This window comes from Podarcis filfolensis (assembly GCF_964270895.1).
Source record: "Podarcis filfolensis genome assembly, chromosome: 4".
In the NCBI taxonomy this organism is placed as follows: domain Eukaryota; kingdom Metazoa; phylum Chordata; class Lepidosauria; order Squamata; family Lacertidae; genus Podarcis; species Podarcis filfolensis.
Window position 1 is genome coordinate 94,156,087 of NC_139607.1, and position 27,955 is coordinate 94,184,041.

Sequence of the window (27,955 nt, forward strand, 5' to 3'; positions counted from 1 at the left end):
CAATTTAGCACTCAAACAAACTTCCTTTTGCTTTCTAGGAACATATCCTCACTTCAAAGCTCCATGTCTGAGAGTTGTTGGCTATTTGTCCCAAGGAAACCCGGGTTTTACTGCTGAAACAGAGCCAGTGGTAATCTGCAGAAAACCCAGTTGCTGTTGGCTGCAATTCAGTGAAAAAATGCAGGTTTTCCTGGGACAAAAAGACCCCAAAACTATCTAGGTGTGCGAAGCTTCAAAGCCTATTCCTGTGCCTAGGAATATGGCACAAAAGGAAGCCTGGAGAAACCCTAAATTGCCAGTTGCTGGCATCCATCTGTCTCAGGAGGCAATGGAGGAGTGTGCCTTGAAGTCAAACCTTTGGAGAGTTTCAGCGCCTGCTGTGGCTGTAGAGACCGATACAGGAGAGACATGTTTTGTTGCAGCTGGGGCAGATGAAGGCGTCTGGATGTGCTGCTACAGGGGGTTTCTTTTCCCCATGCTCCTCCCAAAGACATTCCTTCTTGGTCACTTCTGTAGATGCACAATCTGACTGCCTGTCTGACTATCTGTCTCCAGGCACCGCGGTCATCTGCAAGAGATTCCTACAGCCTTCATGTCATATTTGCAGACATTATTTACAACCGGCCTGGTGCCAGAAGTCAGCTCTCCGTAGGCCACAGCCTTGGGGATGAGCCCTAAATTGACAGATACTACAAAAGGGACACGGGTGGCGCCGTGGGTTAAACCACAGAGCCTAGGACTTGCCGATCAGAAGGTCGGCGGTTCGAATCCCCGCAACGGGGTGAGCTCCCGTGGTTCGGCCCCTGCTGCTGCCAACCTAGCAGTTCGAAAGCACGTCAAAGTGCAAGTAGATAAATAGGTACCGCTCTGGCGGGAAGGTAAACAGCACTTCCGTGCACTGCTCTGGTTCGCCAGAAGTGGCTTAGTCATGCTGGCCACATGACCCGGAAGCTGTACACTGGCTCCCTCGGCCAATAAAGCAAGATGAGCGCCGCAACCCCAGAGTCAGCCACGACTAGACTTAATGGTCAGGGGTCCCTTTACCCTTTACCTTTAACTTACAAAATTCTGTATATGAGAAGAAAGAAGGAATTGGTCCTGGGATTTTGCGTATACCTTGCACATCTGTGGTATCGCGATAAATTGCCCACTTAAGGGAGAAAGACGTTCTGTAGAAATGTCCGTACTCATTGTGCTTCAGTGACATTCTCTTTTTTTAAAAAAATATAATAAATTTTGTTAGTATTTTCCACACAACATCAACATGAAAAATAACAATACACAAAACACAAAAACCAGCATACAAGAAAAAACCCAAATCCATATCTTACAAGTTAATAATATAAACACTAAAAAGAAAAACACAGACTTCCACCAATCCCACAGCACCTCCTTTACCTCTCATTATGTTTTCTTGTTTTCCTTATCATCTCTATCCTAGCATCTAGATATAAATCCCTCTTTCTTATCCTTTCACTTCACAAGGTTTTTCCAGACTCAGCCAGATTTCTGTCCTCGAACCTTGGCTTTTAAGGTATTCATTTAGGCACTCCCATTCCTTTTCACTTCACTTTTTGGATTTTGTCTTACTATATCTGTCAATTTGGCTAATTCTCAATATTCTGAAAGCTTACATAACCATTCTCCCCTAGTGGGTAATTGGTTCCCTTTCCAATACTTAGCCACCAAGATTCTCATCTCATATAAGAAAAAAATAGTTTTGTCTTTTGGAATATCATCATTTAAAATTCCGAAAAGGAATTTTAGGCTTCAGTGACATTCTCATAGCTTTCAACAAACTGAGGGAACTTGGTTTAGCTCTCTTTCCGTTCAAAGATCTACGGAAGAAGCTTTGGTTCTGCTTTCCGCAGGCGGAGAGGGGGACGGTGAGAATGCTGGAAAAGAATGTGATCCCATCGAAATTGTACGACTGGTGCGATGTGTAAATACTGTGATTTAACAGAAGGCTTTCACAAGGCTGACTCACCGTACTAGAGGAATAATGGGCAAACAGAAAGATAAAGGTGCATTAACTTGAGGAAGCCATTACATCCCTGCTGGAATTAGCCGGCTTTGAGTCACCAGCGACTCCCTTTTCAAATATTCGCAGCGGTGTGTACAGAGGCGGAGGCAAGGAAGCACATCTCCACTGGAGATGGCCTGAGACAGAGAGGCTATGGGAGTCCCATTCTGACACGCGTTCTGGATAGGGGTGCCGGAGCATTCTGGCAAAAATGGAAGCGGGGCCAGAAAATGTGGACATTCACTTCTTAGTCCCATGTCCGGAATGGAAACAACTATCGCTGTTGCTTTCGGTCTGCAAAAAGATACGTACAGGCGACTCCCCACTTAAGACAGGGGTTATGTTCCGGGCCTCTGTGGGCGTCAGTGAAATGTATCTAAATGGGGAACACCCTGGAGAGTCCCCGTGGCTTGCAAGGAGACCCTCCCCGGAGCCCGATGGAGAAATCCTTATATAAAACTGCATTCCTTCCAGTTCTCCCCTTAAACTTGATTTATTTATTTATTTAAAATCATTTCTGAACTCGATAATACAGTGGTACCTCGGGATGCGAACGGGATCAGTTCCGGAGCCCCGTTCGCATCCTGAATGGAACGTAAGACGCGACGGTGCGTCTGCGCGTGTGTGGGTCGTGTTTTGCCACTTCCGCGCATGCACGTGACGTCATTTTGAGCGTCTGCACATGCGCCAAAACCCGGAAGTAACGTGCTCCGTTACTTCCGGATTGCCGCGGAGCGCAACCCGAAAGCGCTCAACCTGAAGCACATTCAACCCGAGGTATGACTGTATACATACAGCAAATACTAGTTGTTGGTTACAAGATGTAGGTGGAAATGAATCTTTTAGTGTCTTGAAAGGTTGTGTATAAAAACTGGAACTAAGAACACAGGGAGAGTTGGCTCAGTTGGTTAGAGCATGGTGCTGATAACACCAGTACAGTGGTACCTTGGTTCTCGAACTTAATCCGTTCTGTAAGTCCATTCCAAAACCAAGGCGCAGTTTCCCATAGAAAGTAATGCAAAATGGATTAATCCGTTCCAGGGCTCATAGCTTCTCTGAGCTCGTAGCTTCTCTGAGTTATTCAAGCCCATTCACCACGACAAGGTCCAGGAAGGAGCAACCTAAATTAGGAAGCATTTATTTCACCCAGATAATTGGGGCAAGGGAAGGGACTATTATTTTCACCTGGTAACCCCCACCTCCTTGAAGGGGACGCAACCCATACACATTCCAGTGGTACCTCGGGTTACAGACACTTCAGGTTACAGGCGCTTCAGGTTACAGACTCCGCTAACCCACAAATAGTACCTCAGGTTAAGAACTTTGCTTTAGGATGAGAACAGAAATTGCACGGCGGTGGCACGGCAGCAGCGGGAGGCCCCATTAGCTAAAGTGGTACCTCAGGTTAAGAACAGTTTCAGGTTAAGAACAGATTAAGTTCTTAACCCGAGGTACCACTGTAACAGCATGCAGATTCCGCCTCTGCTGACTGCCAGATCGTTTGGCCTAACGATCTCTCTGCTAATTCCGCCCTAGACTTCCACAATGCACCCTTGTGAAGTGTCTCTGGGAACCTGAGCCCGACAGCGTTCCATGTGTAGATGAATAGACAGATGGAGCATCTCAAGAGACATAACCAAAGGTGGCCATTGAAAAAAAATAATATTGTCTCGGGGGCACAGCTCTCTCAGGTATTTCCTCCCCTCGCCGTGCGGATGGTGGGAACCCCGGAGGCCTTCCTGGCTGCTTTCTAGCCTAATTAACACACCTCCCCTCATTAAAGAACCTGCGCACTATGACTCCCATCTGTTGTGGGAAAATAAAGTGCTTGGAAGACGGTTGAGCTGGAGGAGAATCTGCGCATCCGAAGGATTCCCTCCTCCAGACGAACGGCTCAAAAGCTTACCGCAGTCAAGTTGTGCGAGGCTTTTGTTTTTGTTTTAAACCAGCTTTCTCTCCGGGAACTTTTTTTTTTTAATGAAATCCATGTCTCTGTGCCAAGAGCGCAGTTAAAAGCAACACTGACTCAGCCGCCTTTGAGCCGTTAAAAGCCGCACTTTAACTCTGGGAAGTGAAGAAAGTACCTCCGAAAAAGCCAACCTGGGGAAATTGCTTCCAGTTCCACCCTGCCTCTCTCGTCCTTTCCTCTCCTGCTTCAAGCCTGCTGCGAGAACTAAATATAACCAAAAATAACGTTTTCTTTTGTTCTCCGAATCTGCAGTTCTGTTGGAGGCCTGCTCGCTTTTGTAAGGGGAGAACTGTCCATTTCCTTCCGGCTTCCAATTTTTTATTTTAAGAGGGGCTGGCTTTGGGATCTCGCGTTATAGGTTTGGACAGCATCCACGGATAGCTTTTTGTAGCCTTGGGACTGCGGAGGCTAAAATGATTTAACGGCAGCTCTGAAAGTAATGGCGTTGAAGATACAAGAACTTGCTTTAGAGCCTTCCTTCTCGAGATCGATTCCTTCCACCCACACCCCCAAACTGGAGTGGAGAGCTAACCTGGAAAAAGGCTATAATGAATTGGTCCTTTTTCTGCTCCAAATCTAAGCAAGACCTCTAGCCTGACATTTAGAAGTCGCGGAGTAAGGGAGATATACGGTCCTATAGGAGCTGCTGGGAACGAGCCTCTTTCTGTGCCATGAAATAATTGTTTAAAAAATGTTAAGAGTGATCTTCCAGTTCAGCAAGCAGCCCCAAGCAAGGAGCAGCGCAGGTTTTAACTTTGAAAACAAACCAACCCCAAACTCAACAACCTTATGATACGGAAATGGCACGCGGGAGAGCCAAAGGGCAAAGCAGCCTTTCTTTTCATTTGCTTTTTAAAAAGATTTCTTTCCTATGCCGTCTCGAGGGATCAGGTCAAGTTCTGCTCCGAGCAGCTTTGCACATTCACGTTTCCACTTTGGATTATATGTGTCAGGCACTGCAGAGCTTCAGCCGGGAAGCTCTGTAGGTCGAGTGCTATCTAGCTGCTTGCTTGCTGCGCAACCGCAATGGCCGGCTGGAAGAGTCAGCCGCAGGCAGTTCAAGATGGGCTGAGAGCACCACAGACCAGAATCCTACCCTGTGAACCAAAGATTGCCCATCCCGTGCCCATGCCTTCTCTTTAGCTGCATAATACGCTTCGTTCCACATGTTGGCATTGCCCGCCTGATACCCTGCAGTTGTTGGAGCTACAACTCCCTGAGCAGGCTGGGGCTGATGGGAGATGTAGCTTGGCAACATCTGGAGGACATCATCTGCAAATAATAATAATAATAATAATAATAATAACAACAACAACAACAACAACAACAACAACAACAACAACAACAACAACAAAGAGAACAGAGAACAGAAATTGCGCAGCGGCAGCAGTGTGGCACCAGCGGGAGGCCCCATTAGCTAAAGTGGTGCTTCAGGTTAAGAACAGTTTCAGGTTAAGACAGACCTCCAGAACGAATTAAGTTCTTAACCCGAGGTACCACTGTAGTCAATTGTAACAAAAACTAATCCATTCAAAAGTAGACAAGGTATACAAACTCAAATAGAGATTACAAACTGTAACAGAGATAACAAACTCAAACTCGTAAAGATATGTATAACACAATAATTCGTTACAGAATTAGAGATAAGAGATTATGAGTAGAGATAAGTTCATGTTGGTCCATAGTCAGATTCAACGTGAAAGTCTTAATTTCGATCACTGAGCAGAAGTCAGAAGTCAGTTATGGATCAGAAACCAGGACAGGGCCCTGTTTCGATGTATTCATCTTCATCAGCTAACTTTTTAAAGGTTCGTGTGAGTTTGAAGACTTTCGGATAAATATATCCTGTTATTTTCTACGTTTCTCAGAGATAACAACTACGTGTGGGTAGATCAACGTGTATCTTGAGCTTTTCTGTCCGTTTCTCCTTGTGGGCTGTGTGGATATGATGGAGCTGGTTGTTTCTGCTTCGGTTTGGCTCTGAACGCTCTGCCCCAGTCTTAAATCCACTTGTCACGAGGGATTTGTTTTAAGAGTCATTATAAATCCCTAGTTGTAAAAGTCCCTACTGACACTGATGATTGGGGGGGAGGGCATGGCTGCCATGGTCTTTTAACAAGCGTAGTGCAGATGTTCAGACTTATCCTTCATTCCTCAACTTTCTTCAGCCTTTGCCCACAAGTGCAGTGGTGCCTCAGGTTAAGTACTTAATTCGTTCCGGGGGTCCGTTCTTAAACTGAAACTGTTCTTAACGTGAAGCACCACTTTAGCTAATGGGGCCTCCTGCTGCTGCTGCGCCGCTGGAGCCCGATTTCTGTTCTTATCCTGAAGCAAAGTTCTGAAGCGCTATTTCTGAGTTAGCAGAGTGTGTAACCTGAAGCGTATGTAACCTGAAGCGTATGTAACCTGAGGTACCACTGTACTGAAAATGGAATCATGGCCAGGAAGGGGTGGTGGTGCTACAGATCTTAATAACTTCTGAAAGGAGGTCTCCTCAAGTCCCGGTCTTTATTTCGCACTAATTACCATGAAATAGTGTATTTTAATTGCAGCTAAATGCAGACACAGAGGGAGAGGGATGAACGAGAGGGAGGGAGAAACTTCTCCCATAATGGCTGCTTTCACTGTTTTCAAATACCACGCATTTTGTGTGGGGCAATCCAGTCATAATAATGGCCCTCAGATTGAGTTGTCTGAGACAGCGCGTGAGGGTGGGCCGCGTTGTTGAATTAAACTTGGCCATCTTCTTTTCAATCTCCTGTTTCCATTACAAAGACATGCCTGGAGACGGAGACGCTGTTGAAATTCAACGTAGTCTTCTGACACTCAAGTCGGTATCTGGTTCTTTTCCCACCCAATAACGTGTTTTTCTCGCGGTTCTGTCACAAGAATGGATTTATTGCATGAGAACACACTTGCCATACGTGAAGTGTTCTTACTTGTAATAGCAAGCAACAGGCTGCTGTAGCTCACAAGTTAAGAGTTTATTTGCTCAGCGCTAAGGGTAGGAATGGCTCGTTGGTGTTTAGTAGCCTTTTTTTTTTAAGGAAAAAAGCATTTTTCGAAAGTGAATATTGTGTTATTTTATTATTTAAAATTTTTTTACTGAATTGTTTTATTAAATTGTTTTATTTTTAAAGGCAAACTGCCCGTCTTGAACAGCTATCCCATAAACTTGATACAGAGCTCGCATTACTGTTGTTCTTTATTAAAAAGCATGATTTTATTTCTTACACTCAGTGCCACACGTACATGCAAATATCTGGCTCATTTAAACCTGTATGGTACCTTGATTCTCAACAATGGTGGAGAATACATTTGTTTTTCACCAGTCCATATTATTTGTACAGTGAATTTTTGTATGAGTTAATATTTTATTATCCCTTTGGAGCAATTCTGTATCTTTCTACTTTTGTCCTTCCAGGCTATGATACTTCACAACTTACAATGTTGGTTATTTTCTTGCTTTTTGTTATCTCTGAGCATTGCTGTTGTTGTTAACAAACCAACATTTATTTATTTTTTAAAAGCAAACAAATAACAACCAAAGTGAACAAGCAGCAACTGGGAAATGGAGAAAAACATCGACTCCTCCATTTATGTTTGGTTTTTTTATGATCACTGATCCCAAAAGTCAGATCAAAAGCCCTTGATCGGTGATTTGGCTCACTCCAACCTCTCACTCACCCGCTCTTAACATACTTAAACAAATTGCAAGTTGGATCGAGCGAGACGGAGATTGTTACCTGGAGATAACGTACGTTAGCTAGCCCATGGTACAGATTTGTCTTGTAACTCAGGGATCTTTGCCCTGTGATAATATGTGTGGTTGAACTTGCCACGGTGGTATTTGGGGGTCGGAGGGTGGGGGGTCGGAAATTGGATTCTGCTATGGGGCAACCCCAGTGCGAACGAGCCACCGCTTTCTCTGCTGCCTTCATTTGAGGCTTGTCTGAGCCAGCTGCCGGGCTGTGTTAAATTTCATTATTGATAGGACTTTTAACGCTGATCTGTCCCATTCCCTCAGATTTATTCTCCTCCCGACTCCCTGTGCTGGATTTTTGCTCCTGTTCTCTGGAGGGGAGACGGTCATTAATTCCACAGTGTCAGCTGCTTAATCAGCCCTCCCAGACTTGGGTCCATTTGTAACAATTTGCCAGGCCTTGTTTTTGCAGAAGAAAAAAGCGCCTCTCTTCCTTTCGGTCCCTTCTCCCCCTCCCCGCTGTCGTCTTCACGCTGTTCTTCATTTTTTTAATAGAGGGTTTTTATGACCGAAGTTTGGAGGAAGAGGACAAGCAGGTTGGAATAAGCTTTCTCTGTACAAATAAAAATCTAAATTGGTCTCGCTCACACCTTCTTAGCTTGAATGAAGCAGTCCCCATCTTGGGAGCATCTATCTGCCTCAGTTCCACACACGCACATCCTCAGGCTGTTTTAATCCCGAGAAGTTTCGTTCAGCCTTAGTTGTAGCTCTGAAAATTCCACTCTTAAGGACAGAAGAGGAATGCACGTTTCCCCCACTGTGCACAACTAGTCTCCTCCACACCCTTCCTCCTTTCCTTTGTGGTAAATTTACTTCCACGACGAATTCTTTCCCCAGCTCCTGTTGTTACCCTTCAGACCTGGCTCCCTGCCAGTCATTTCTGTGGTCGGCATTCTTCTCTCTCAATTCTCCCCGCTTTGATTTTCATCTCGCGCCAGCTGTGGGCCTTTCTTGGCCCACTTTGCTTAGCCGCTGTGGGTCCCACGGCTGAAAAGGGTTGCCGTGTCTAGCTAGCCCCCACTTCAACTCTCCTTTTCTCGGGTCAAGTCCTGCTTTTGTGGAGATGCCTCTGAAATCACACTCTGTGAATACCCAGAGTCCTGTGTCCAGTTGTGGACGCCACAGTTTTAAGAAAGGTGTTGACAAGCTGGAATGTGTGCATAGGAGGGCAACCAAGAATGTGGCTGGGGCAACCCAGCCAGATGGGCGGGAGTAATATAATAAAATTATATTTATCGTTATAAGATGGTCAAGGATCTGGAAACCAAGCCTGATGAGGAATGGTTGAAGGAGCTGGGTATGTTTAGCCTGGAAAAGAAGAGACTGAGAGGAGATACGATTTGTTGTTTAGTTGTTTAGTCGTGTCTGACTCTTCGTGACTCCATGGACCAGAGCATGTCAGGCACTCCTGTCTTCCACAGCCTCCCGCAGTTTGGTCAAACTCATGCTGGTAGCTTCGAGAACACTGTCCAACCATCTTGTCCTCTCTTGTCCCCTTCTCCTTGTGCCCTCCATCTTTCCCAACATCAGGGTCTTTTCCAGGGAGTCTTCTCTTCTCATGAGGTGGCCAAAGTCTTGGAGCCTCAGCTTCAGGATCTGTCCTTCCAGTGAGCGCTCAGGGCTGATTTCCTTAGGAATGGATAGGTTTGATCTTCTTGCAGCCCATGGGACTCTCAAGAGTCTCCTCCAGCACCATAATTCAAAAGCATCAATTCTTCGGCGATCAGCCTTCTCTATGGTCCAGCTCTCACTTCCACACATCACTACTGGGAAAACCATAGCCAGCCATACCCAGCCAGATAGGCGGGAGTAATATAATAAAATTATATTTATCGTTATAAGATGGTCAAGGATCTGGAAACCAAACCTGATGAGGAATGGTTGAAGCAGCTGAGTATGTTTAGCCTGGAAAAGAAGAGACTGAGAGGAGATACGATAGGTATAGCCAAATATCTCAAGGGTTGTGGAGCAAGCTTGTTTTCTCCTTCTCTGGAGTGTAGGACTGCCAAGTTACAAGAAAGGAGATTCCGACTAAACATCAGGAAGAACTTTCTGACACTAAGAACCATTCAACAGTGGAACGGACTCCCTCAGGAGGTTTTGGACTCTCCTTCATTGGTGGTTTTTAAGCAGAGGTTGGATGGCCATCTGCCATGGATGCTTTAGCTGAGATTCATGCAGTGCAGGGGGTTGGACTAGATGACCTTTGAGGTCCCTCCAACTCTACAATTCTATAAGAGGAGCCCTGCTGGATCAGGCCAAAAGCCCGTCTAGCCCAGCATCCTGTTTTCACAGCAACCGGGAGGACCTTGGCTTTCTAGACCCTACCGATTCCCTCTCATTTGCTACAGTGTTCTTCCCGATTCCTCAGGATTTCCACTCTTAATTCTCCACCTTCTTCCTTTGCCCTCAAACCAAGCTCCACCCACAATTCTGCCACTTGAACTCATAGAGTTGTGTGCCGTGTTAGTGCTACTCAGAGTAGAGCCATTGAAATGAATGGCCGTGCCTAACCTGGGTCCATTGATTATGACGAGTCTTCTCTGAATACATCCATGGCTTCTCCCAATCCCACTCCTTTCGGCCTCCAGTTTCAACCCAAATCTGCCCAGTTTCTTCCGATTTTGCGGCATTCATCAATAACCTCTCAGTTAACCCTTCCCTTCCTCCGGCTCCCAGAAGGCCAGAGCCACAGCAGTCAACAAATTTGTTAGGGTATAAGCTTTGTACCTAACATAGCGTCCACATTGTCAAATACGTGAAGTATCCAATCCTTAATTGAAAATGCCAAGGTTGCAAAATCAGTAGGTCAGGGGGAAATGAAATGAGAAAGGTGCAGGCAGTGACAACTCCATTAGAGCCCGAATGTATGCTTGTGTTATCACCTATCACTGCTGTTCTGAAGGGTCACTGTGCTTGTTTTGCATACATTCAAGGTCTAATTGAATTATCTCTCCGTCCTTTGAGCATCACATTTTTCTCTTCCCTCACTGCTTACAGTCTCCTCTCTGTGAATACATGCCTGCAAGTAGAACATCATCCATCTGATGAAATGGATGTTATTCTACCAAAGCTTGTACCGTAATACTTTTTTTTTAAGTCTCTATTATGCCTCAAGACTTTTTCTTCTTTTGCTCTCTTCCACTAGTTTTAATATTATGCTGATGATTCTCATTTGCTTTGCCTTTTTCCTTCTCCTGGCAATGTCCTCTTCCCTTAATTTTAAAAACGAAAGTGCTGATTTAGTGGAGTAGAATTCCCCCCCCCCGACTTAAATGGTACAAAGGGCCCATGTTTATTTATTATTATTTTTTTAAATGATATTTATTGGGAAAAAGGTGTTTTTTAAAAAGAAAAAATTTCACACACACAAAGAAAGAACAAGACAGAAAAAGAAAAAGAAAAAAGAAAACCATCATTCTCAGATTCCCCACTTTCAATACCTTCTTTCTTTGACCTCCTCCTCCTCCCTTTTCTTGTATCCTGATTAATAATAATCGCAGCAAATCCTTTCCTTAATTCATAATATTCTGTCATTACATTACCTTAATCTATTTTCATCTTATCATATAGAAACCTTAAAGTTTAAAACTTAAATCTTATTTTTACCAACTTCTCCTAACCATAACATTCTTACCTAATTCTTTAGCCATTTTTACAAGAGCCAAGTAATTTCATTTCAACATTTTTCTAACATTCATTAATTTTATAGAACAATCTTAATTATATATATAAAAAAAGAGAAAAACAATCCAATCTTCATCCAGCGTCCCTTCCTCCTGGTCCCGGGCTTTGTCAGTCCTTTTTAACCTATTAATCTAGCACATTAACCTGGTAACCTTATATCCAAGGCCCTCAAGTCTCTTCCACATGTTTAAAATGGAAACCCCATGTTTAAAATGAAAACCCCATGCAGTGCTAATATTTTCTGCTGCTGCTTCTACCTCGTTCTGAGTGAGTCGCGTGACGTTAGTTGTGTTTGTAATGAATGAAATGGAGGTCGCTAAGCCAGACGTTATGATACAACCAGAAAAACTGTAGTTAATATCGCAACCGGTCAGATTTGACCGTGTGGTCATATCAGTGAGGGCAGTCGGAAGTGAGGATGAGAGAGACCGATTTCGCAAATGAGCAAATGCAGAATACCAAATGGTCAGCGCTATCAAAAATGTCCATGAGAAATGGTGGGGTGTTTTCAGCTCAGTCCTAATTATAATTCAGCCATAAGAAGGGATGGTTTGAGAGTCCATGATGCTGTTTTGTGATTCAAACTAAGCTGGACTTGGACAAGAGATGGGTAGTTTCATGTGAGCTACAGGTATCTCCCCATTTATGCAGGGTTGCGTTCCGGGGGGCCCTGCACATAACTGAAATCGCATAGAGGGGAGCACCGTCTAAAAACCCTCCAAACTCCCATTTCTTCCTGCTCTCCAGCTCGCTCACTCTCCCAGTCTCTCCCCAGTCCAGACCCAAATATCTGGAGTTGAAGCTCTGAGCCGGCTAGAGGCTGGATGTGCAGGAAAGTGGTACTTGCTGCTGCGCTACCCTGAGTGTCAGCTGTTAGCCGGGGAAGCTAAGCAGCCGAAACAAAGCCCCGCTGTGCTTCTGGCCTATTTGAGGCTTCCTCTGCCCTCACTGACATCCTCTTCGGGCTCTGGGGAGGGCTTCCTCGTGAGCCCCAACGACTCTCCAGCTCTCCCCCGCCATTTCCAATTAAATTACTTTGTTACTTCCAGGTGCCGTACATATACACGGTTGCACGCAAGTCGGTCATGTGTTAGTAAGGGGTGGGACGCCTGCACTCGTGAGTTTCCTGTAGGAAGAGCAGGGCATAAATGTAATAAATATATCACCTTGATAAATGGGATGAGGTGGACTCACCGAATGTGTTCTGGTAGATATATTGGGGGCAGCTGGGGAATGAGCTGGAGGTGGCTGAATTAAGCATCGGAACCATGCTTCATCAATTAAGTGCCCTCCCCTAATAAGAGGTTGGTTAATGAGGTGGTTTGCATAAAGTTATACTGACCATAACAGACCAGCCCTATCCTTTATCAATTACAACGCAAGGTGGGAGGCTCTCTGTAAAAACCTGCTTGCCCTGGTTTCTCTAATTACAGCGAATACCCCGGTGGGAAGATTCCTCTTTAATATACACAAATTAAAACTCCATTTAGAGGTGTGCTGGGACCGAGTGGTAATTGACTTTGATCGTGGAGAAACATGCCGCAATATAGATTAGGAAGTAATATGGTTCCCGTCGTAAAAGGATCTAGATGGAAAAATATTATTTTACTAGGAAAGGCCCTTGTAGGATGCATAATACAAAATTTACTGGCGCCAACGGGGCCTGCGGTGAACCGTTCTGGTACAGTAAGATGGGCAAATCCTAGCATGTGGTGATAATGCCGCATCTTTCAGGTTCCTGGCTTGCTGGTGCTTTTTTAGTACAGGCCGAGGAAAGTACCTGTGTTATTCATGTAAGACTTTCAGCCTACTTTTCTGAGCTGGCTGACACGTTAGACATCTTGAACAGGACACCATAGATCTGGTGGAAGTTCAAGAGGCAACAAAAAATGATCAAGGCCTGAGCATCTTCATTATCAAGAAAGGCTAGAACAGAGGTGATGCATGGATTCTGATGATGATGATGATGATGATGATGACAGTAGTAGTAATGCCCTGTTTATCCGGCTTGGTTGCCCCAGCCACTCTGGGTCACCCAGTGAGTTTCATGGCTGAATGGGGATTCGAACCCAGGTCTCCCAGGTCCAGCACTCTGTAACCACTCTGACAGAACAGATGGTGAACAGACGGTGCAAGGCAAATGCCCCTTCTGGACATTATTCCCCTTATCGACCAGCAAAAAAAATAAAAGCAGGTAAACTTACCTGTAGCAACCTACCTGTTTTGCTGGCTGGTGCTGATGCTCTAACTTGTGAAGGAGTGCTGCCCTCCTCCAGCCAACGGGCTCTGTAAAGTATAAGGGATTAAAAAAAAAAAATAAGATGTTGGTTACAGACACAGAGAAAGAGACACACACAGAGAGAGAGAGACCTTATTTAAGAAAATTGCATTCACTGGAAGATTTGCCTCAATTAAAGATCAGTGGCTCAGGATTGAAGACTAAAATATTGGCCTGGAGGACTTTGCTGCCGCCCCCCCTCCGAATATTAAACAAGGAGTGGCACCATCAGGGAGACTTTTTTCCTGAATCCCTCTTTCAACACCAACTTAGAAATCAATTACTGTCTCCAGCCTCTGGGCTTTTACTCAGGCCTTAATTTAAAACGCTGTAATTGATCACTTTGGTTATTTATTGCATTTCCTTTGCCCAGCTCTAGCAAGTCAACAAGCTAATAAAAGGCCAGCAACGTGTGAGGTTTGTTGGTTGTTGTTGTTGTTTTTTTGCTTCTCTTTCTCTCTCTTTCTTTTGCCCCGCACCCCACCCCTTCTTCTGTTATATTTTCCTGCTGACTTCTGTAGATTTCTCCTTCCCCTTCCACCCCACCCCGAAAAGAAGCCTCTTACGCCTCACTAAGCATGTCTTGGTCTTTACTTCTCTCAGTGATCTATCAAAATCAGTGGCTTGTCTCGGCTAACTCCCTCACTCCATCAACCTGTCCTGAGAGGAGTCCATTTTGTTGGCCACCTTTCTCTTCCCTCATCACCACACACACACACACACACACACACACACGAAAGCCTCTTCATTCCTTTCCTTCGGGTTCCCTTCCACTCCCTTCTTTCTGCCTGCTTTCTTCAATTCTTTCATAAGTCACTGTTGACAATACAGAGGGCTGCTTAGTCTCTTAAGCTAAGGTTACCAGATACTTGTCAGTGAATCCGGGGACACTTTTCAACTTCCTACTAAATAGATGGATTCTGTCAGACGACAGATTTGTAAATCTGGGGACTCTCCCCGGGAAACGGGGACGTCTGGTAACCTTACCTTAAGCCCCATTTTGAACCTGCACAAATTGATAGCAGCAGGTAGCAGTGAAAAAACAACAAACCTGTTAGGATGCTATTAAAATGTGGGTCCACGCCGGCCAATTTTCATCTGGGCATAATGTGTTGCTTTTGGGGTGCAATCATACCTGTCAACCTTTCATTTTTTTGCTGGAAATTCCCTTATTCCAGTGCCCTTTCCCGCTGCTTCCCGCTGCTATCCCAGATTGTTAGATATCCCATAGACTATCCCCAGGACAGGTGAGGCTGCTGGTCCCTTATTCTCAAATCTGAAAGTTGACAGCTATGGGTGCAAAGATCCCGCACCCTTTATTCCCGTCTTCTTTTTTTTGTGGCACTGCACTCCTAGAACAATATGTCGTTCGGTGACATAAAAACCTGGAACAATGTGCTGCTTAGCAATATGAATCACAGAGGTGATACGATTTTGTTGTTGTTGTTGTTTAGTCCTTTAGTCATGTCCGACTCTTCATGACCCCATGGACCAGAGCACACCAGGCACTCCTGTCTTCCACTGCCTCCCACAGTTTGGTCAAACTCATGTTCGTAGCTTCAAGAACACTGTCCCACCATCTCGTCCTCTGTCGTCCCCTTCTCCTTGTGCCCTCCATCTTTCCCAACATCAGGGTCTTTTCCAGGGAGTCTTCTCTTCTCATGAGGTGGCCAAAGTATTGGAGCCTCAGCTTCACGATCTGTCCTTCCAGTGAGCACTCAGGGCTGATTTCCTTAAGAATGGATAGGTTTGATCTTCTTGCAGTCCATGGGACTCTCAAGAGTCTCCTCCAGCACCATAATTCCAAAACATCAATTCTTTGGCGATCAGCCTTCTTTAGGGTCCAGCTCTCACTTCCATACATCACTACTGTGAAAACCATAGCTTTAACTATACGGACCTTGGTCGGCAAGGCTGTCTTCCCATGGAAGAAGGAGAAAACTTGCTCTGGAGGCTAGGACCCAAAACAAGGGATTCAGATTATAAGAAAGGAGATCCTGGCTAAACATCTGGAAGAGCTTTCTGATGGTTAGAGCTGTCCAACCATGGAATTGGCTCCCTCAAAACGTGGTGGACTCTCCTTCCTTGCAGGTTTTTAAGCAGAGGTCAGAAGGCCACTTGTCAAAGATTATTTAGCTCTGATTCCTGCATTGCATAGAAATGGGGGGTGCCTTCCAATTCTATGTTTCTATGGAGAAACAGAGAGAAAATGGCATTACCACATACAACCCTACCCTAGACTTTGAAATAGGGGGCGTGGGTGGCGCTGTGGTCTAAACCACTGAGCCTCTTAGGCTTGCTAATCAGAAGGTCAGCAGTTTGAATCCCCGCAACGGGTGAGCACCCATTGCTCTGTGCCAGCTCCTGCCAACCTAGCCGTTTGAAAGCATGCCAGTGCAAGTAGATAAATAGGTACCACTGCGGCAGAAAGGTAAACGGCGTTTCGTGCGCTCTGGCTTCCGTCATGGTGTCCCGTTGTGCCAGAAGCGGTTTAGTCCTGCTGGCCACATGACCCAGAAAGCTGTCTGTGGACAAACGCCAGCTCCCTCAGCCTGAAAGCGAGATGAGCGCCGCAACTCCAGAGTCACCTTTGACTGGACCTAACTGTCCAGGGGTCCCTTAGCTTTTTTTTACCTAGGCTTTGAAATGTATATTTTGTGATCAAATACCTATTTGAATACAAATTTCCATGTTCATTTATTTAAAAACTAAACAGTAGATTAAACCAATTATAGGACTGAGTGGACTTCTGAGTGAATGAACATGCAGAATTGATATCGGCCAAAATACCAGATTTGTCTGAAAAACTGAATCCTTTTCCCAAATTTCAATAGAACGGGAGGTAGCCATAGGGAAGCGAAAGAGGCTAAGAGAGCCAGAGAGCAAGGGACCTTAAAGTACAACAAGTGACTGTGTGAGAATCTGGTATCATTAAAAGCTAATGAGCCTGGCCTCAAAATGAAATGCAAGAACTTAATTACTAAGGGGAAAGATGACCAGCAATGGCGTTTCATCAGCAGTAACCAGAGGCACAACTTATTAACTCAACCCCATAAAGGACTTAATATGGTGGGTTGTGTACATTGCAATGATATTCGCAGCCACGCAGCATCTCTCTCCCCCCCTCCTCATGAGTTTGCAGTTGCAGCACTCCACATAAATATAAATACAGTTTGAACCGTGCTTAACTTCTACTTTTAATACCCTTGGTGTGTCAGCTGCCGAAAAGGAGCTTTAAGAGAAAACGAAATAATAAAACACTTTCAATTAACTGTGAGTGGTGTAGCTAAAACACAACAAAAGTGTGTGCATTCAGAGGTGTTAAGTGCTGTAGGAAATGGCTCTTTTTAACCGGCGCTCTTTGAGTGGGTGGGAAGCCTTCAATGTGGCTGAAAATGCATTGAATGTTGCATGAGATGAGAAATATTGTTAAGAAGGTGTTTGTGCTTTGAGCCCCTTTCTTTCCATCTTGCTGAGTAAACCGGCGGCTGAGGAAACGTCCCTGAATGGTCCAGACTGAACTTTCCGGAACCCTGAATCCTCTCTTCCTAATACTTCCATTTTGCTTTTAAGAGCTCTTAGTGCTTCGAAGTACATATTTTCTCTCTGTCTCTCTTTCTCTCTCTCTTTTTATAAAAAATCTTTCTCCCACAGTTCTTTCACTTATTTTATGCTACACAGAGGAAGATATAGGTTAGACATTAAGAGCTGCCAAACGGTAAAAGCAATTCAGTGATGGAATAAGTGTTTTGGAGAAATCTTGCACTGGCCTGCCTTAGAAGTTTGAAAGCTTTTTGCGTGAGATAAGTTTTGAAAACTTCTGTATAGTAACCCTCGAGGACTATCCAAAAGATTAATTGCAGTTTTTGGAACAAACACCCCTTATTTACATGGCAAAACGAGAGGTGTGTACATAGTCAGCTTACTTAGACCTGGTTTATGCTTCGAAATGGGACAACTGCCTTTGATCTATTCCTATTTATTTATTTTTAAATAAAACCAAATAGTAGCTACTTAGGAAGCTTTCCTGTAGCTGCGTGAGACGTCTGAACTGATACCAGTCATTGTTGGAGCAAGCCATGGTTTCGATGTGAATTTGCAAACCACAGCTAGTACCTACCTATAGTTTGGCATATTATCTAAATCGACAAACCATAGTTACAGTGCTTATTTTCATTGCTGGAGGCTCTATTAAGAATGGGGAAGGTCAAATTCTGGAGCTGAGAGCTCAGAGAACACACTGAAGGAGATAAGCAGCTCTTAACCATGGTTTACCTGGCTTCCAAATGATGAATTGGACAAACCATGGCTTGGCATGGTATCTGATCCATTGAGAGATTTGGGGGGGTTTTTTTATTAGATGTGAGTTTTGATGTGAGTTTGTAAACCACAGCTAGTTCCTACCTATAGTTTGGCATATTATCTAAATCGACAAACCATAGTTACAGTGCTTGTTTTCATTGATTCTAAATGATGAGTTGGACAAACCATGGCTTGGGCATGGTATCTGATCCATTGAAAGATTTGGGAATTTGTTATTAGAGACTGGCAGCTAAAAGTACTCGCCCAGTTCCAAGCTTGTTTTTCTTTGTTAGGAGAGTTCAGGAACCTCGGATTCCGCTTTGTGCGACATGTTTGCAGCTTTGACCTTCTTCCCTGTGCTCAGCGCTAAGCTGCCTCCTGGAACGCTTGACAAATTCTGGCATGGTTTTATAAACAAAACGGCAATGTTGGGGAGCCGTTCCCTTTCCGTTTTTCTGCTCTTAATTACGTTGAGTGGACTTGATGCTAATACCACCGGACACGTTCCTGGAGGATGTGCCGTGCACTTTTGTGGGATGGGGTGGGTACATGTGCCCCCTTAATCGGGAAATGCCATTTTGAGAGTGGGGAACAGCGAATCTGAGAACTGCAGAAAGCCCAAAGGGAAATTTGGATTGTGATTAAATATGAAATGTTTATGTTGGGGAGGAGAGAGAAAGGATACAGGAAGCTCTTTTGGCTTTCCTCTTTGCTTTCAGGAGGCGATGGCTAATCATATAAACATGCCCTGTTCTATATACCATGCCAGTGCACTGCTCTGTTATTACTGTTTTTTAAAAATGGAGCCACCACATTCCTTGGAATTTAGGTGCTTCCTTCTCTGCGGAGTTGATTCTTCCACTGTTTTGACTTTTCGTGATGCACATAGACAAGCAAACAGTGCATTCTAGCATCAAGCAAATCCCTTAGATGTTTCTGCCTCGCTTTTCCAACCTACTCAATGCAGCCCTTGACCTGTTTAGGAGAACACTGGCGTTGCATCAAGGCATAAGACCCGCTCTGTTCTCTTTCACTCTTCCTGCGTACAGTGGAAAGAGAAACAAAAGGAGAAAAAGTTCCTGTGCCATTGGATGCCGGCCTCCTTTGCGGATTGTTTTTACGCAGCGTTCTCCATTCAGAGAAAGCTTCACCTCAAAGAAATCAGTTGGCGTTTGATTTGGATTGAGTCCCAATTCTTTCCCCTGTGGAATTATATCTCTACCCAACTTTTCAGCTCCCAGCTTCAACCAGGTCATTGCAACATGGTCCCAATCTGAGATGGCAGCTCTTCCTTGTCAGACATTCCTAGGTTGTCTAAAAATGTCTGCGCCCTCAGCTGAGTTCTGAAACTGGAAGCAGTTCCAAATGGGGTGAAAGATGCCCACAGGTCGAGGTTGAGGCCTTTGCACAAGATAATCAGTGGGTGTGGAAGCAGCTCTGTCCAACTTGCACAGATTTTCAATTCCATGCCCTACATCCATGTTTATCTCAGAAAACACTGAGGGTTCGGGAACACGCATTTGCCAAGATAAAAATGTTCTGCTCTCACACCCAGACTCTGAAAAAATTCAAGACCAAACGGCCTCTCTTATTGAACCTCTGAAGGGCAGTTAGCTCAGATTTCCATGCATTTCTAGGGCAAGGGATCTGTGGAGCTGGGAACAGTCACTGATAATACCTGCATGTGCTTGGCCAATGGATTTGGCCAATGGATGCTATACTCAAGAATCCAGTCACCAGCTCTGCAAAGTTGTGAGCGGGATAGGGATGAAAAACTTGTAGCCTTCCAGGTGTTGTTAGACTCCAACACCCAACCACCCCAGCCAGCCGTATCCAGTGGCTTGAGGTGATGAGAGTTGTAGCCAAGCAACCTCTGGAGGACCAGGGGCTCTCCATCCCTACTAGGCCCAAGCCATTGTGATCTTCGTAGGCCCAAAGCAGTGCAGAAGCCAGTGCTGATGTTGGAGCCCTGGGGGTCGAATTGAGAGGAGCAGTGAACTTGGGTGCAGTCTTTGTATTTCCTCGGCAGAGAAACAAACCCCCCACAAAAAGATGACTTTTCTCGTTGCTCACCACAGCCATGCACCTGTTTGGCCTAAACTGGCACCTGCAGCCGATGGAAGGGCAGATGTTTGAGATGACGGAAGACACGGCCAGCAGTTGGCCAGTGCCAACGGACGTCTCCTTATATTCCTCAGGGGGCACGGGGTTAGAGGTACCTGACAGGAAAGGCAAAGGAGCCGGCGAAGGTACGGTTGGTGTGTTGTCCTTGTTGTCAGTCCTCTGTCTGCCTCTGAATTCCAGACATCCATCCTCATAACTCCATAACCTTCTCCTCCTAGAATCAGTAGTTGCCCATCTATGTTTCCATCTGTCCCTCGCTCAGGATGGCCTACAAGTCCTGAAGTGTGCATTGCCGCATGGTGGTTTATCCAGAGCCATTCATAAAGGGAATTGGGAAGAATCCATATGCATTGTGGGAGCACAACATTTCTTCACCAAAATCCTCCTGTCTTCCATTTCCTCTCACCAGAAATGTTTTGCTGATCTCAAATGTTGTTTCAACGCTCCTTCTTTTTACAGGGCTACTGAATGCTGATAAAAAAAAACCTTGGCTTTATTCAGCTTGTTGGCAAACTTGGCACAGGGTTGATGCCACAGGGTGCCATGCCTTAAAATGAATTAAGAATCGCTGGAACCACAGGCATCAATTGGTAGTCCTCAAACCACTTATTGAATAAGCCCATTTTGGAAGTCAGTAGGGTAATTAGTGAACCGCCCTGAGATCCAGGGATGAAGGGCAGTGTACAAATTTATTTAATAGTAATAGCTAGAATCAAATTTGCAACATTTCTCAACTTTGACCTGAGTAACACAGGCCCAATTTTCCTATCAAAATGGAGATGATGATGAAATTTGGGTGTCCCTATTCTTCAGTCATGTGACCCAAAGCCAAGATATCCTACTGGATCCCTACATATTCACTTAAATTTAATATTCAGAATTAAACGTTAGAATGTCAGGAATCAAAATTTGATATTAGCACTTCAGCTGGTAATTTTGGATACTAAAAAAAATAACCCAGTTCACAATATCTACACCGTTTCTCCCACCTACCTTTTCTCAAAACAAAAATCCACAAGTTACAAAATCCAGATTCCCTTCTCCTTCAGTCAGTGAACTTATCCCCAGCATAGTTAACTTTATCATTGCAATTTATAACCCTTGTCCTAAATATTTTATTGAGAAGCAAAAATTAGTGATTATTTACTTCTAAGTGAGCATGCTTAGGGATGCCAGTTTAATATCTGGAAATGGTCCATTTCTCTTCTCAATTGTCCTATAGAGGGTCCATGTCTTGTACGTGGCTTTCTGGCTTCTTGCAAGACGCCAAGAGGAATTAGTGCTTACTGGAATTAGTAAGCTGCAGCTGTTCAGGCCTGTGCAAGACCAACCTTTGCTCTGGGGGGGGGGGGATCATTTGACAGCTTGACAACCTATGAGATAACATCTAATGAGGAATCCATGGCAGAAATACCTGCAAAAGGTGAAGTTCTGACTCTTTCTAAAGAGCAATCATTAACCACTTCAGTGGTGAGTCAGAATTTGGCTCCAGGTATGGAATGGGCATGTTTTTTATCCTTTCAAAAAATGAAAGGTGCCGTGCTGAGTGAACCAATGTGTCCCAAGCCAAATTTGAGTTAATTCAAACTTTCCCACTTGTGATTCATCTTCCAAGCCCCAAGTCGCCTTTCTTTTTCAGCCAAGGAGCATTGCCCCTTCCAAGATCTGCTCTTGGTAATCACTGACATTCTAAGTTCGGTCTACCAAGTTTTTGGATGTTCTTAATGATGTGGTGTATGGGACGTGGGTGGCGCTGTGGGTTAAACCACAGAGCCTAGGACTTGCTCATCAGAAGGTCGGCGGTTCGAATCCCCGCAACGGAGTGAGCTCCCGTTGCTCGGTCCCTGCTCCTCCCAACCTAGCAGTTTGAAAGCACATCAAAGTGCAAGTAGATAAATAGGTACCGCTCCAGCAGGAAGGTAAACGATGTTTCCGTGCGCTGCTCTGGTATGCCAGAAGTGGCTTAGTCATGCTGGCCACATGACCCAGACGCTGTACGTTGGCTCCCTCAGCCAATAAAGCGAGATGAGTGCTGCAACCCCAGAGTCGGTCATGACTGGACCTAATGGTCAGGGGTCCCTTTACCTTTACTAATGATGTGGTGCACAATATATATAAATATATATATATAGAGAGAGAGTGTGTTGTGTTAACACAAGATTAAAAGGTTAGAGGCCAGGCTGGCTTTCCTGACCATTTAAACTTGGGTAGCACTGCTGTAAGGTATTCTGTGAAATTATATGATAATTGGTTGAAGTGTCTTCTGGAATTCGGCATCCCGGTAGAAATGGAAACCTGGAATGATGTGCTCCCCAAACTGAGACAGGAGCATTTCATGGCTAATTATTGGGGGTGGGAGCTATGGAAAAGTCCAGAAGAATTAGCACAGTTACACCTCCCCTGTCCATGCATTAGAAGGACAATGGCCTGGTTCAAACGTCATGCTACGGTAAGCTGTGGTCTAGCAGAACTGCACCAATGTAGAGTAGAGCTCACAGTTGTGTTCTTTTCTCTGTGGTTCAATTTGCTGCCGTGCTGAACGAAGCCAAGCTTTGGCATAGCGTGCTGGTCTGCATCCGAGTTTGCAATGGACCACAAGTTTCCAAACTTAACCACAAGCTACAGCTTGTTTTCATGGTCCTGGTGGCTAAAACCACAGCTTGCCTTGGCAAACCAGGCCAAAGGCTGGTCCGTTGCCAAAAGAGAAACCAGATTGAAAAGTATCCAGACAACTGGTGCCGTTGAAGAGTTGCATAGCCACCGCTCACTCTGGCATCTTGCCCCCCAAATGTGACCACCCAGAGAGAGTTTGTTTGGGAGTTATCACTTGCCCGCCTCCATCAGAGCAGCTGAGACCACCCCGTCTTGCATTGATTGCTTCTTCCTTCCAGCAATCCTCTATCTCCTGCTAGATGCCAAATAAACCAAGGAGTTCAAGCAATCGATAGGAAGAACCCTGCATCCACCCTATCCTGGAGCCTCAAAAACTCAGCCAACAAAGTTAGACTAGAGGACAGAGAGAGAGAGAGACCGTGGGACTCTTAATCTCAGTTTGAGCCCCATGTTGGGCAAAAGATTCCTGCATTGCAAGCGGTTAGGCTAGATGACCCTCGCGGTCCCTTCCAGCTCTGCAATCCTGTTTCTATGGTACTCAAGTTGAGGCGGGTGCCCGTGCCCTGAATTAATATTATGGGCATGATTTGATTAAGGAGGCACATGCAGAACAGAGACTCAGACACACAGGGAACAAACTCCTCTGTGGATGAATGCTTTGGTATTCTGAAATATTTGAAATAGGAACCTTTGGGGGGAGCTAAGAGTGGAATGTTCCCCTAGTTTTACCTCAGGTGGGTGAGACGGAGGAACCTCCAGGTGACTTGCCCGTTGCCCCCATCCTCAGTCAAGCCACGACTACAAATCTGAAAATCGCCCCTGACGGCTGCATTTCCACACGTACGGCAATGCCACGCACTTGTTTTAAATGAAGTCGCATCCAGCCTGATGTGTCCACAGGGGGAGTTTATGCTGACTTGATAACAGATGGAATCACTTAACGTTTTAAGTAGACTTTTACTGTCTAGAATAGTAAAAAAAAACTATTTTATTTTATGGCTGCAAGAATGTGCTACCAATCATGATCTTGCCACTAAACATGCATTGTCAGGGAATTTGGCTATGTAAAAAGGTGGTGGATGGAGGAGGTATTTTAATTTCTTTCTCCCAGAATGATGCTTACTCTTCCCCCCCCCCACCCCCAAAAAGGAAAGAAGACAAAGATCCCCGCAAACGTGGCATGAGTTCGGATGATTAGTTTAGCTTATCTTCCTGAGAGCTCCATTTATTTTCTTTTATTTTCCTATTTAGCGTAGTGCTCTGTGCAAGTGGCCTCTTGAATTTCTACTGCCCCTGTTTGTCAAGAAGGAAATCGGGTGGGTCATTTCGCCAGGGTTTTTTTTTTTGAGGGGGAAGGATCTGCAAAGTGGCCTTTTTCCTAAAGGGGCGAGGAGAAAAACCTCACCATTTTTAATCGGAAAAGAAAATTGAACTGGTGAGCTCGCTGGAAGTGTCTGGTGAAGAGGGGGGTGTAACTGGGCAGACTGGGATGTTTCAAAGTGCCTCTGGTCAGGTGGAAGGAGAGTCTAGCTGAGAGGGAAAGAAACAAGGAGGGGAGTGGGCAGTTCTGCCTCCCGTTTCCTCCAAGAGAAATGTGCAGAAGACAGCATGGCTTATGACAGCCCTACCCTTATTCAGGCTGAATAGTGCAGAGCAGGCTCTCAGTGGTTTACAACAACCCGGCAGTGCTGTCCAAAGGGATTAGGCTCCTACTACACGTTAAAGGTTTTGCTGAAGCTGAGGTTGTAGTCACATGTGGCTTTTAACCCCTTGCAAAAAAAAAAATCCCTGCACAATAATACACTCTATTATTGTTGTTGTTATTATTATTATTATTTATAGCCCGCCCATCTAGCTGGGTTTCCCCAGCCACTCTGGGCGGCTTTCAACAAAATATTAAAATACAATAGTCCGCTAAACATTAAAAGCCCTAAACAGGGCTGCCTTCAGATGTCTTCTAAAAGTCAGGTAGTTGTTTTTCTCTTTGACATCTGGTGGGAGGGCGTTCCACAGGGCGGGCGCCACTACCGAGAAGGCCCTCTGCCTGGTTCCCTGTAACTTGGCTTCTCGCAGCGAGGGAACCACCAGACGGCCCTCAGAGCTGGACCTCAGTGTCTGGGCTGAACGATGGGGGTGGAGACGCTCCTTCTGGCATACTGGGCTGAGGCCGTTTAGGGCTTTAAAGGTCAGCACCAACACTTTGAATTGTGCCTGGAAACATACTGGGAGTCAATGTAGGTCTTGCTCTTATACCCCTGTTTCAGGTGGGGCTGGCAGGGAATAGCAAGTATAGTCAGCTGTTAACATTTGCAGGTCAGAGGATGGGCTGAGTTCGATTTGGATTCTTAGTCAAAATTTCTCCGTGCCACACAGGTCTCAGCAGACATTAATATGCATAATTTTCCCCACCCCACTGCCTTCAGACCTCCTCCCAGGCCAAATCCAGCTATAATTCTTCCCCTGTAACACAGACATACACAACCCAACATTAATAGACAGGGAATCATTTCAGGCCAACTTTTCATTTTTTTATTTACACCCCCTCCCTCCTCCCCCAAAAAATTCCGGATACGTGGAACCTTCTGAGAAAGGCCTGTGCAGGCAGAAGAATGAGTTTGGCTCTCAGACTGCGGATGGGGGCAGGGATCACGATTTCAAATACTGTCCACAAATAATAAACTTCCCACAAGCAGAAAACCAGCCCAGCAGGCAAAGGACTGCAGTATTCAGGGGTCCTCCACAGAAATTCCACAAGTCTTACCTAAATCCCCTTCCTTTGAATGTTCTCAGATGTTTCCTTCAAGCAGGAATCTCCAGGGTTGATGATGACCCTGACCCCACACCTGCCCCATTGCACTTACTTGCAGTGTGCAAACACACACACACACCCCACAACTCAGGGCAAACAACCCCTCTGGCTTTGTGGCTTTTGATAATAAAATACGGGGGGGAAATAACAATACAGGCAGGAGCACGTTCATTCCCAGAAGCCATCACCATAGGCTGCCGCGGAGGCGATGATGGGCGGCAGTATTATAATCCAATATTTTCTTTTCTTTTCCTGTATCTCAGCAGGGAAGCCCAGTAGTTTCTTTCCAGAAGACAGTTTTATAGACACTGGGGAGATTGATGTTGGCAGGCGAGCCATGCAGAAGATCGCTCCCGGTATCTTCTGGAGATCTCAGGTGTTCATTGACCACCCGGTACATCTGAAGTTCAACGTTTCATTAGGGAAGTCTGCTCTGGTTGGGATTTATGGCAGGAAAGGCCTTCCGCCGTCACACACACAGGTAAGAAGAATGTTGTCACCTGAGGGTGTATGTTGAGCTCAGGTAATATAGGCAGCTCAGAGCCCTCTAACCTCGCAGGATGGGAGGTCATATTATTAATACTACTAGTAATGCTATTACTGCAATTAAATTGGAACAACTGGAGACATTTTTCCAACCAGCTTCATCCCTGCTGGATGAACAGGTCTCTGCCATGGGTGTTTTAAAATTTATCTGCTCTCATGTTGTCTTTAGTAGAAAAAGGACAGTCACAGAACCGAGAAAGTACACAAAACAAATGAAATAACATGAAAATCCCTGAAATGAGAAGTAATTGACTAGAAATATTATCTTATAGAAATAAACTAAATAATAAAAATCAAAAAAATTAAGGAAAAAATGAGAAAAAAACCTAGAATTGTACCAAGCCTTAACGGGATGCTGGCTACAAACCTCGTTTCACTGAACTATTTAGTTTCCTCAGAAGGAAACAGAAAAATCATAAACCTTAAATGACCAAAATTCAAAAAAGTGGGTTAAAACTCCCCAAAAATCTGAAGACAAGATTTCACTGTTGGAGACCCACTTTTTTGCTTCCTGCCCATTAAGTATTTGAGAGGTGCTTTAATTTTTTTATTAACCCCCAACCCCAAATTTCAATTGAGAGGTGCCGGAACTGAGTTCTGGCTGGGGGGAAGAAGCCCTGCGTGTAATTGTTTTCACGTGTGTCCCCCCCCCCAAAGGAAATAATAGTACGACAAATGAAAAATAGATGTATTTCCTGTTAATGAAATTCTGTGGCGCACCTGTAACCTAGATACAGATGCAGATTTCACCAGGCTGCATCCCAAAAAACATTGGAAGTCATTTGACTTGGTGAAGGTCTCTGAATTGCCCTTTTTCACCTCGTTTCCTTGTGTTCCAGTTTGACTTTGTAGAGCTTCTGGATGGGAGGAGACTGCTAACTCAGGAGGCCCGGAGTCTGGAAGGCCCTCAGAGGCAACACAAGGGCTTTGTGCCACTAGCCAGCCACGAGACGGGATTTATTCAGTATTTGGATTCAGGGATGTGGCACCTCGCCTTTTACAACGACGGGAAGGAGTCTGAGGTGGTCTCGTTTCTCACCACTGCTGTTGGTAAGAACTTAATTTTTGGAAATGTATGCTTTTTAGTTGTTTTTCAGCCAGCGTTGGTACTGGGGCTGCCATCTTCCTTTCTTCCGCCACACCAAACAATATTTCTCGCAGGGATGTTATCCTGACCCAAACTTGCTCAGGTACTCATATTTTCTCGGTCGCAGGAATGCTGCAGACCAGGCAACCTTTCTTGGGGTGGCGTACGCATGTTTGTAATCTTGAGGCGTTGCCACAGGTGCCGGATGGGCTGCTGTGGGGCTCGTGGCGTAGCACAAAATGGCTGCCATATTGGGCAGAGCGGTAAAAAGGCAAGACCACAAAATGGTTGCCACACTTGTTCGCAGAGAGAAACTCTTTATGCATCTCCCGTGTTCAGAACGGAAGGGAGACGGGGAGCCAGTCGAAGCACCCAGTGACATGAGGGCACATTTACAGGAGCACATGGACATGGCAGAAGCTGAGCAAGTACAGGCAGGAATGAAGTGAGGAGAGTTCCTTGTGCATTGTGGAATATTAAAGGGAGAATTACTGAGGCCTTCCGTGAGCAACACCGGAAGTACCGGCTAGCACACCTGTCTCCTGTGGACACCACTTAGGCAACATCTTCCATTGACCCCTGAAGTGAAGGACATGAGGCAGGAGTTGGTAATGCAGATGAGCTGTGCAGGAGCAAGCTGCCGGCTAGCTCTGTGGAGGCTCCTTTTATTGGCACAATATGCAAAACCAGTCAGATACATTTTGGACTGTGACCTTTACACATCTTCCAATCCCGAGATCGTGGGGTGATACAA

General features: G+C 45.2%; 1 protein-coding gene across 14 annotated transcripts in view; it reads left to right on the top strand.

The window, feature by feature from the left end:
- Window positions 1–27,955, top strand: part of TENM4 (teneurin transmembrane protein 4) — a 645,582-nt gene that overhangs the window by 437,416 nt on the left and 180,211 nt on the right. For 8 of the 14 annotated variants that reach the window (XM_083609383.1, XM_083609392.1, XM_083609393.1 and 5 more), the window contains 3 exons: window positions 20,101–20,271; window positions 25,832–26,049; window positions 26,954–27,164. In XM_083609383.1, the coding sequence (XP_083465509.1) occupies window positions 20,101–20,271; window positions 25,832–26,049; window positions 26,954–27,164 (600 nt within the window). The remainder of the gene's footprint in view (window positions 1–20,100; window positions 20,272–25,831; window positions 26,050–26,953; window positions 27,165–27,955) is intronic. The other 6 variants (XM_083609391.1, XM_083609387.1, XM_083609394.1 and 3 more) reach the window with 2 other exon arrangements.